General features: G+C 32.4%; 1 protein-coding gene across 2 annotated transcripts in view; it reads right to left on the bottom strand.

The window, feature by feature from the left end:
• FSIP2 (fibrous sheath interacting protein 2) overlaps positions 1 to 12,238 on the bottom strand; it is a 96,881-nt gene that overhangs the window by 67,467 nt on the left and 17,176 nt on the right. For both annotated transcript variants that reach the window (XM_055380356.2, XM_019022845.3), the window contains exons 9-13: positions 11,850 to 11,936; positions 7,031 to 7,146; positions 6,124 to 6,169; positions 4,854 to 4,960; positions 3,577 to 3,640 (exon numbers count right to left, since the gene is read on the bottom strand). In XM_055380356.2, coding sequence (XP_055236331.1) covers positions 3,577 to 3,640; positions 4,854 to 4,960; positions 6,124 to 6,169; positions 7,031 to 7,146; positions 11,850 to 11,936 — 420 coding nt within the window. The remainder of the gene's footprint in view (positions 1 to 3,576; positions 3,641 to 4,853; positions 4,961 to 6,123; positions 6,170 to 7,030; positions 7,147 to 11,849; positions 11,937 to 12,238) is intronic.

Below are 12,238 nucleotides of genomic sequence, written 5' to 3'. Positions count from 1 at the left end.
ATATCTGATAAGGTGTTATTATCCCAAGCATATAAAAATCTGAAACAACTCAATAGTAAAAAAAAATTATTAAAAATAAAAATACAATCAAAACCATAATGATATACCACTTCACATCTCTTAGAATGCCTATTATCAAAAAAGTAAAAGACAACAAGTATTGGCAAGATTGTGAAGAAAAAGAAATTCTTGCACATTGTTGGTAGAAATGTAAATTTGTACAGACATTGTGGAAAACAGTATGAAGGTTCCTCAACAATTACCTTATGATCTAGCAATTCAACTTCTGGGTACATATCCAAAGGAAATGAAATCAGTATGTTGAAGAGATATCTGCACTCTCATGTTTACTGCAGCATTATTCACAATAGCTAATATATAGAAACAAATGTACATCAACAGATGAGGGGATAAAGAAAATGTGATATATACCAAGAGATAGATCTATCTGTCTAAGTAGATGTATAAATAAACACAGACACACAGACAGACAGACAGACAGATATAATACAATACTATTTAGCCTTTCAAACAAAGGAAATCCTGCCATTTGTGACAACATCAAAGAACTTGGAGAACATCATGCTAAGTGTAATAAGCTAAATGCAGGAAGACTAAAAACGGCATGATTTATATGTGTAATATAAAAATGTCAAGCTCATAGGAACAGAGAATAGAATGGTGGTTACCAGGAGTTATGGGGAGGAGGATATATAAGATGAATAAGTGTGGAAGATCTAATGTACAACAATGTGACTATAGTTAACAATATTGTGTCATTAAAAACTGCTAAGAGAGTAGCTCTTTTTTTATTTTTTTATTTTTATTTTTTATTATACTTTAAGTTTTAGGGTACATGTGCACATTGTGCAGGTTAGTTACATATGTATACATGTGCCATGCTGGTGCACTGCACCCACTAACTCGTCATCTAGCATTAGGTATATCTTCCCATGCTATCCCTCCCCCCTCCCCCCACCCCACAACAGTCCCCAGAGTGTGATATTCCCCTTCCTGTGTCCATGTGATCTCATTGTTCAATTCCCACCTATGAGTGAGAATATGCGGTGTTTGGTTTTTTGTTCTTGCGATAGTTTACTGAGAATGATGATTTCCAATTTCATCCATGTCCCTACAAAGGACATGAACTCATCATTTTTTATGGCTGCATAGTATTCCATGGTGTATATGTGCCACGTTTTCTTAATCCAGTCTATCATTGTTGGACATTTGGGTTGGTTCCAAGTCTTTGCTATTGTGAATAATGCCGCAATATACATACGTGTGCATGTGTCTTTATAGCAGCATGATTTATAGTCCTTTGGGTATATAGCCAGTAATGGGGTGGCTGGGTCAAATAGTATTTCCAGTTCTAGATCCCTGAGGAATCGCCACACTGTCTTCCACAATGGTTGGAAACCGTGTTTTCCAACAGTGTAAAAGTGTTCCTATTTCTCCACATCCTCTCCAGCACCTGTTGTTTCCTGACTTTTGAATGATTGCCATTCTAACTGGTGTGAGATGGTATCTCATTGTGGTTTTGATTTGCATTTCTCTGATGGCCAGTCATGGTGAGCATTTTTTCATGTGTTTTTTGGCTGCATAAATGTCTCCTTTTGAGAAGTGTCTGTTCATGTCCTTCGCCCACTTTTTGATGGGGTTGTTTGTTTTTTTCTTGTAAATTTGAGTTCATTGTAGATTCTGGATATTAGTCCTTTGACAGATGAGTAGGTTGCGAAAATTTTCTCCCATTTTGTAGGTTGCCTGTTCACTCTGATGGTAGTTTCTTTTGCTGTGCAGAAGCTCTTTAGTTTATTTAGATCCCATTTGTCAATTTTGTCTTTTGTTGCCATTGCTTTTGGTGTTTTAGACATGAAGTCCTTGCCCATGCCTATGTCCCGAATGGTAATGCCTAGGTTTTCTTCTAGGGTTTTTATGGTTTTAGGTCTAACGTTTAAGTCTTTAATCCATCTTGAATTGATTTTTGTATAAGGTGTAAGGAAGGGATCCAGGTTATTCAATTAGGAAAAGAGGAAGTCAAATTGTCCCTGTTTGCAGACGACATGACTGTATATCTAGAAAACCCCATTGTCTCAGCCCAAAATCTCCTTAAGCTGATAAGCAACTTCAGCAAAGTCTCAGGATACAAAATCAATGTACAAAAATCACAAGCATTCTTATACACCAACAACAGACAAACAGAGAGCCAAATCATGAGTGAACTCCCATTCACAATTGCTTCAAAGAGAATAAAATACCTAGGAATCCAACTTACAAGGGATGTGAAGGACCTCTTCAAGGAGAACTACAAATCACTGCTCAACGAAATAAAAGAGGATACAAACAAATGGAAGAACATTCCATGCTCATGGGTAGGAAGAGTCAATATAGTGAAAATGGCCATACTGCCCAAGGTAATTTACAGACTCAATGCCATCCCCATCAAGCTACCAATGACTTTCTTCACAGAATTGGAAGAAACTACTTTAAAGTTCATATGGAACCAAAAAAGAGCCCGCGTCGCCAAGTCAATGCTAAGCCAAAAGAACAAAGCTGGAGGCATCACACTACCTGACTTCAAACTATACTACAAGGCTACAGTAACCAAAACAGCATGGTACTGGTACCAAAACAGAGATATAGATCAATGGAACAGAACAGAGCCCTCAGAAATAACGCCGCATATCTACAACTATCTGATCTTTGACAAACCTGAGAAAAACAAGCAATGGGGAAAGGATTCCCTATTTAATAAATGGTGCTGGGAAAACTGGCTAGCCATATGTAGAAAGAGAGTAGCTCTTAAGTGTTCTTCTGCCACCACACACAAATAGTAACTACGTGAAGTGAGGATATGTTAATTGGCTTGCTTGTGGTGAATACTTCACTGTATATACACATATCAAGTTGTATATGATTCTCCTTGTCTTAGGATGGTGTTACATCTTGATTAGCCAATTGTGAGTCAAAAATATTGTAAGCTGAGAATGCATTTAATACCCCAATAAACCGACAGTAAAGTTGAAAAACCCTAAATTGAATCATTACAAGTTAGGGACCATCTGTACCGTCAATATATACAGTTTTAAATTATCCACTATACCTTAATAAAGTTGTGGTGTGGGAGAGAAGCTGCTGTAAAAGCATAAAACAGTAAGTATAAGGATATGAGTACAGAAACTTTAATTTTTTTTCAAATTTTGGTTGTCAACATTAGTACAAACAATAAAAATAACAAAAAGAAAATAGGAAATTCCTTCTGATCCTTCATGTCTCAACGCAGTCTCTTTCTAAATTATAAAGGCTTCTGTGATGACCCTAGATAGGTCTATGCATTCTCTTTCCCATAACTTTCCCAGCTTTTACACATACCCACTTCCTTTATTGCTCTTATCATATTGGGCCATGACTATCTTTCCAAGTACACTGTAAGAACCCTGAGCAAAAATTGTGCCATTTTTCCTTGAATGATTAAAACTTAGCACCATATCTAACATGAAGCAAAAACTCAATAAATGTTAGTTGAAAGAATAAATAGAATGCAAGATTTACTCAATAATTACTGCTGATATTTACCTGATTCGCAGAGATAGCTTGATCTCTTGGTTGGTCTTCCATCCCAATCAGCATTTGTCTCCTTCTACATAATTCACAACAGCAAAACAAATAGATCCACAAAAAAAAATTTTAGGACTCAAACATCAACTATTATTTCTATATTTATAGTACAGAAATTTAAGATTTTGAGAATTTCTCTTTAATGTCAATTTATAAGAAATGCACGTTTTTATTATGTTTATATTACAGGTATTATTTATAGAATTCAAAGTTATTAGTTGTATCAAAAGTTGTACTTAAAACCACCTACACATTTGGTAATTTGCTGAGACTTTGGGATTTAGCATGTAGTTGTACTTTCATCTAACACATCAAGATTTAATATGGATGGCAATCTAAGATTTAATATGGATGGCAATGCTGATAGTGCACACATTACCCTAAAAAGGTCAGACAGTAATAAAATTTAGACACTGTTTTTAAAGGATTTTTTTTTAAGTTAAGGGCATAGCCTTTATAATATTTTGGCCAATATGACACCCAATGTCAAAGCTGTTAAAAATTTTTTTTTATTCTTAGCATATTTAATGTGGCTATTGATATGGTAGAACAGTGAACTAAACCTGATGTACATTTGTCAAATGTTTATTATAAAACTGCACTACAGAAAATCGCATTGTGGTAAACATACTACATTTTAGGAGTTATACATAATTTAGTGTCTCAATTATTATGCATTCTAGGACATGGAAAATGATGCCACTTTCTACCCTAGTTATGAAGAATTCTTTTGGAAATAATTTAGTAAATTTCTAGTTTATTGAAATCTATTTCAAACCACATTAACTCCCTAGGGCAGTTGAGCTAGTTAATACTATACTAATGATGAAACCAAAGATACATGTTTGATTCCTGTAACAAGTTGGCAACCCACAGAGAAAATCTATTTCATGTCCAAAAGCTATACCCTGAATCTTTGCTGGTATCTCTCGAACAGCAGGCAACTGATCACCGGTCAAAAAGTACTAAATCATTACTGTACAAGCCCAGTCAAAGAAGTCCAACTTTATACTTCCTCTAAAAGTTGTAGATACGTACCATGAACTAACATCTTGTAGCTTACATTTAAGCAGACTGTTCAAGGGCTATTAAAACGTTATTATTGTATGACTAATTTCAGGGAATAAAGTTGTTTTGTATGGTTACATAAATCATGACATTTTATACCAATTATGACCATAAGATCATATCCCTTTTATTGTGTTTGTATTTGGGGTAAAAGAACTGTTATATACCTCTTCTTTTGAAGGGTCCAAAAATGCCTGTGAAATTCTGGAAAAATTTCTCGTGGGTGATACCTGAGCTGAAATAATTGAACCTTGGCCTGAAATATTTATGCCTCCTAGAGAAAGAAGAGATAACTTTAAATATGAGAAGCTGATACTGCTGGGACAAGGGTTAATATTAATTTACAGCATTACTCCAACATTCTCCCTGCTCAGCTGTCACAGTGACTAGAATTGCCACAATCAGGGATTTATTTGAGTCAAGGAAATATCTCCAAAAATAACACGTCTTTTTTGATGTTTACTGCCTACAAATTTCCAGTGGTTCCCATTGCCTTCAAAAACAAGCCTGAAATCCTTATTTAATGTTTTATGCCAGCTTAATCTTCTGCTATAACCACAGCCTACCGCTAGAATTAACTTTTTGCATTTGAGTAATTAGGCAATGAAAAATCATTTGGATAGTGAAATAAACAAAGCTGTGATTTAGGAAGATTGTTTCATAGAAAAATGTATAGTGGGTTAAAAAGAGGAAGATGAAATTGGAGGAAGATTACTGCAATAGTGAAGAATGGAGAAAACAAGGGTAGGAGCAAAGGGAATGGAAAAAAGTGAAGATCAAAATGAATTAAGGAAGTAGAATAGACAGAAAATGTGAACTTTTAGATACAAAATATAAAAGGAAGAGTCCAAGGCAACTTAGGTTTTGTGCCTGGGTGAAATAAAAGGGTCAGGAAGATGATGATGAATTGAGTTTTGTATTAAATTTGAGGTGATCCTTAGCCACTGGAGGAAGATGTCTCATGTTTTCTGTATGCATATGTCAGATATGTATGTGAGTATTTTTAGTGCTTGCATAAACATAACAAGGCACACAGATATTGGGTAATGAATATTTCATTTAAAGACAAATGGGAAACAAATGTATTAATTGTTGGAAATTAATGGCAGTGAAATATGGAAACAATCTTGGGGACAGTTCTCTGTATTCCAGTCTCCTGAAGCCAGTATGCCAGCGTCTTTATCTGTAACTACAAACAGCTACAGCAGGGACCCTATCTTTTCCACACTTTGCAAATTCCAAAAGGCACACTCATCCAGCAATCACTCAAATATATGGGCTAATTATAATATCTATATTCATAAAAAATTTATATCAGCCTTAATTTTTTAGAATAAGCATATTTTTATAATCAGATAAAACAACTTAAAATATATAATAAAACTATAATTGCATACCTAGTAACAGAAAAATTATGACTATTGTTTATTTTCTTACCTCTATCATCGAAAATACTTGAGTTTTTAGATACCATCCCATCTCTCTACATGGTACCACATTAAAGAGAAAAAATTATATTAGTAACTGTACTTCCAAAAAAGATTCTGCCTTCTATCAATTAACCAATGAATACAGATGTTTTCCCTCTTTTAACCGGTAACTCATAAAAACTGTTTAGGTAAAATACATATCATCAACCTCCTAGGATACCTTTCATATAATCTCAAATTTAACTAGTCCAAAACTGAGTTCAATATGTAGCAAACTTACTTCTTCTCCAGTCTTCCTACTTTGCCTAAAGGTATGGTAATACATGCTGTGGTTGGTTCTAAAAAGTTTAGACTCATTCAGTTTGTCTCAGAGAAATCCAATCTAATCCATTCATACCCAGTCCAAACCAGTGTAATGCTTATTAAAAACACTGTTTAGAACCAAAGTAAAATTCATCATTCCAGGATAATTTTATTGGAATAGTATCTTTCTGTGTCTGTTGCCTCGCTAGACAATGAGTCTTTTAGAGTAGCAATTATGTCTTATTCTTTTTATCTTATATTACCCAATTTCTTATATTTAATTTATCTTATATTACCCAATTATTGTTTTCCTTCATTCTAGCTTAGTACAACACTTGGTCAATAGTATATGCTCAATAAATGCAAGCTGTCATCATTATTATTACTGCCAAATGTTTGTTTGGGTTATTTTCTGCTAAAATCCGTAGTGCGTTTAGCACAAAGCTAACTCAACACTTTTTCTGCCAGGAAAATGGATCAGGTTTCATGAATAAAACTCAGTATCCCTAAACAATCAGTACTATGCTGCTGAAGGAGAGAGTTCATAGAAATAAAAGTTAAGTAGATAAATTAATAAATACAACACCAAACTTTAAAGCATAATTGTATACCTTTTGATTTATACCATTATCCTGCACATCTGCCTGATAAACAACAGAAGCTGAGTTTTTTTCCGTAAAATTATTTGAACTATTTTGACACTGATGAGCAGCATTTGCTGTATGTCCTAAAAGAAAACAAGAGAGAGAAACTCTATAGTTTTTTTTTTAACAGCTTTAGGAAAGTACAATCAAAGTACAATAAATTGTATCTATTTAAGTATTTAATTGACTTTTAAATATGTATCCAACTGTGAAATCATCACTGCATTCAAGATAACATGTCTATTATCCCTAGAAGTTTTCTCATGCAACTTTGTGATCTATCCATCTCTCTGTTCTCATACTCCAACAACACTGATCTATACCACTAACTGAAGATTAGTTTGCACTTTCTAGAATTTCATATTTCCCTGGCTTCTTTCACTCATGACAACGTTGTTGCATGTATCAATGGTATTGCTTTTCTTTTTCATTTCTGAGAAGAATTCTATTGTATGGCTATGCTATAATTTTTTATCCACTTACCTGTTGATGGACATTTGGATTGTTTCCAGTTTTTTATAAATAAATAAAATATTTATTTAGTTTACTTGTTCATATTATTTTATTATAATAAATATAAATTTTATTTTATTATAAATAAAATTTATAAATAATAAATTTCTTTGAACTTTCATGTACAGGTCATGTGTGAACACATTTTTTTTTCATTTTTACTGGGTAAATACCTAGTAGCTGAGTGACTGGTCACATGGTAAATATAGGTTTAACTTAAATAAAAAGCCAAACCAGTTTTTCAATGTCGTTGTACCATTTTACATATCAATCAGCAGTGCATCAGAGTTTCAGTTCTTTCACATCCTTGCCAACACTTAGCAGAAAAATAAATATCAGAGTAAAATTTTTAAAAAACATAAAAAGAGAGAGAAAGAATGAAATAAAAAACTGGCTAATTAAGATATTTAGTAAGTAATAAGCCAAAAACAAATAAAGCCACAAATCAGCAAAATAGAATCTACAGATAATTAATAAATGAAATAATAAAGAAATACATGAAAAATGTATGCCAATAAATTTGAAAATAGATACAAGGAACAAATTCTCTGAAAAATCCAAATGATCATGTCTCATCACAAATAAATAGATAATATGAACAGCCCTGTAGCAAAGAAATTGAATATGAGGTTTAAACCTTTCCACAAAAAAGCTCTAGACTCAAGTGACCTCACCTCTGAATTGTGCTAAATATTTAAGCAAGAAATTATGATAATTCTACACAAACTCTTCCAGGAAATTGAGGAAGAGTGAACATTTTCTATCTCATACTTTGACATCAGAATCACTTTTATACAAAATATACAAGGCATTATAATAAATTAAAAATTCGTTGAATTCCCCCATGAGCAAACATGCAAGAATTATAAACAAAACAAATAATAAATATTATGTATAATATATAATATATAAAAATATTATTAATATTATACTGACCATTATATTAATAATATATTATAGTAATCATAATTATATCATAAATATAGTAAATTATAATTTTAATACTTATTTATAATTATAAAAAAGTTAATTATCTTATATATTATACACTATAAATAATATAATATAAATATATGTGAATATATATTTCTGTATAATATAATTTTAATAAATATAAGTATATTAAAATATGTTAATAATATATATTATAATACATAAAAATAATGCATTATGAAAAAGTAGAGTTTATCCAAGGAATGAAGAAAATCGAAAGTAATTTGATTCATTCAAAAATCAAAGTAATTTATAATATTAACAGAAAAAAGGAGCAGATTCGTGTGATTATGTGAAAGTCACAGAAAAAGTATGATACAATTCAACACCCATTAATGATACAACTTCTTAGTGAACTAAGAAAAAAGGGGATGTCTTTTTCTAACAAAGGCTATATTTAAATATCTAGAGCTGATATCCTAATTCATATGTATCACTTTTCCTTATGTTTTGGAACAATATTAAGATGTACACAATCACCACTGCTGTTCAACATTGTACTGGAGGTCCTAGACAGAGAGAAATAAATGAAAAGTGAATCCCAACAAAATTGCAGCAAGCTATTTTGTAAAAATTGGCAAGTTGTTTTTAAAATTTGTATAGAAATGCAAAGGCTCTAGAATAACCAAGTCAACCTAGTATAACAACTAACATTGGATAAGTCAAACCGCCAAATTTCAAAACTTATTATAAAGCCATAAAAATGAAGAAAATTGAGGTATTTGCATAAAGACAGATAAATACATCAATAGAATGGAAGAGAATGTTTAGAAATAGGCCCAGCTATCGATGATCACTTTATATTTTCAAAGTTGCCAAAGCAACTAGATTTGTACAAGATAAGCTAGGATCTTCCTGTCTTCCCAGGTAGCAAGGAAGCTATCAAAGACCACTAGGGTTAAGCCAAAAATACCTCTAGAGCTATAACAAAGGCGCTTCCACTGGCCAGAGGTGTTACAACATGAAGACAATGAGGATGAAGACCTTAATGATGATCCATTTTCACTTAATAGTAAATACATTACATTTTCTCTTCCTATGACTTTTTCAATTTAATAACATTTTCTTTTCTATAGTTTACTTTATTGTAAGATTATAGTATATAATACATATAACATACATAATATGTGTTACTCGACATTTTATGTTTTCAGTAAGGTCAATGGTGGGCTGTTAGTAAGTTTCTGGGGAGCCAAAAGTTAAATGTGGTTTTTTTACTGTGCAAGGGGTCCGTACTTCAACTATCACCCCTTGATGTTCAAACATCAACTGTACTTCTAGTCAGTCTATACATAATCACCCAAACATGGAAACAACCCAAAATTTCAAATTTCTTTTGATTGGAGAATGAAAAAACAAACTGGTGCATCCATAAAATGGAAAGGAACAAACTATTGACACATGCTGTAACTTGGATGAATTTCAGGGTATTATGCTGAGTAAAAGAAGCCATTTTTATAAAGTTACATAATGTATGATTCCATTTATATGACATTCTCCAACAGAAAATGAACTATAGTTATGAGAACATATTACTATTTGATAATAATCCCAGAGGTAACATAACTAATAATCCCAGAGTTAATCTGGGATTATTAGTTGGAGGAAGGAGGGTGTGACTGCAAATAAACAGCATGAGGGAGATTTTTGGAATGCTGGACTGTTCTACATATGATTGTGATATTGGTTACACAAATCTATACATGTATTTATACATGTAATTGTACAAAATGTTCCATTTTGCTTTAGGGTAATCTAAAAACCAAAATAAATGCCTTGAGATCTTTTCTGGGAATGAAAAAATACAAAGACAAGCTAGGAAGCTGGAGCAGGAAATTGACTTTGAACTCAGCTTGGAGAATCACCAGCTGCAAAACTGTATGGGGCAAATTTCTCATAAGAGTATAGAGGATGTGACACTGTACAGAGTTCACACTCATGACTTAATGATGAAATGGAAACCAGGAAGACCTGATTATGGTGAGTGGGGAAGAGGAGCACCTCTAAAAACATATGATGACTTGTGATGTCACTACTGTGTATTTTTAAAATTCACAAAAAGACTACAATGACTCACATACCCTTCACTGAAACAAGAGAGTAGATATACATAACCACCTCTACCCAATTCTGATATGAATCACATTACTTTACATTTCATCTTTCAATAGGATATTTCTCCCAACCATGTTTAATTAAATTTACAGGTCTGTTCTCCAGACAATTGCCATGATAAACTGGTATTGCAGTGAGGCTAAAAACAATATTTTCCATTGACCATCCTTTCCTGAAATGTCACTGAGATTCTTTGACAACAGTAAGATCAGTCTGGGATGCATTAAACACCAGATTTTTACAGGATCAGTTTGCTTGAGACAACTGCTTTAGAAATTGATAACTTAGTTTTATTGTCTACATTTAGTATAAGATGTAGAGCTGGTATTGCCATACATTTGCCAGTTGTAAATAATCCTTTGGTATGTTGTAAAAGCTGAACTTTAAAAATGGGACCCATGAATTCTGGAGTTAAATTAACTGAACCTCAGTGATTCTGAGGCAGAAAGACATCCTAGGCTAAGGCAACCCTATCTCTTCCAACATTTCAGACTCTTGATGAAAACTAAGCAAACTGCATACTCGGGAAGAAAAGATTTTAAACAGTATTTTTTTTATTTTTTAACCAATAAGGCCAAGAAATTTAACATTTATATGTTAATTTTTTATTTGAAATTTAATAATGGGAGATTAGTGATACTGTTCAGTTTTTGAACAGTCATACTCTGGTAATATTTTTTGGAGGATTTTTATATTGTAATTTGGGCTTATAGTCTTTCAATGAGCTCTAATGAACAACATGAAGTGACATAACATAAGTTAAAAGATAATAAAGTGATGTTACGTTAAAGGCCACAGTGAATCTGGAGTAAATATACTTAATTTCTGACATATTTCAGAGTTTTCTGAGATTATTTTGAGCAAAAATATTTTCTGCAAGTTGGTAGGCATGCTGTATTATATATTTAATAGTAACATAACCTTCATTTAATTTTCTAAAATAATAATATAATGTCAGGTTCATAACAGTAAATCAATTATCTGGTTATCAAATTCTAAAAGCAATAAAGGCCACATAGCTCTTGATAATCGTCACTCAAAATCAGTTATTTGACAAAAAGAAAACAGGATTTGTCTGCACTTAAGTGAAAGAAGTTGTTACAAAACTGTCTTTCCCCAAATTATTGTTTAGTATCTAGTGTTTCTTGTCACAATATTCAATTACCATGTGTTTCTTTATATGTATTCTGGTCTCCAGCAGGATAAACTAAGATTATATCTTCAGAAGTCTTCTTTTTATTCTTTGGAGAAGCTTAAAGAAATATAATAAAACATTTATTTTTACTTATGATGATGACAGAATTACCCAAGATAGACTACTTATCCTTTTATGCCCAAGAGGAGCTGAACTATATACTAATCTGTGTGTGGGATTGCGAGAGAAATTGGAGAAGATACAGAGATGTGAAATGGGAGAAAAGACAATTCTTGAAATATTATCCCTTAATATTAAAAGATACACTTGGAGGGATAGAATGTTTTTCTAGCAGAAAAGGAAATCTACACCTGGCTCAACTGAAACATGTCGTTTTCCATCTGGGTGCATAACAACAT

This window comes from Gorilla gorilla, chromosome 11, assembly GCF_029281585.2.
Source record: "Gorilla gorilla gorilla isolate KB3781 chromosome 11, NHGRI_mGorGor1-v2.1_pri, whole genome shotgun sequence".
Taxonomy (NCBI): Eukaryota; Metazoa; Chordata; class Mammalia; order Primates; family Hominidae; genus Gorilla; species Gorilla gorilla.
Note: the sequence above shows the minus strand (reverse complement) of the source record. Positions and strands in the feature narration are given on the sequence as shown.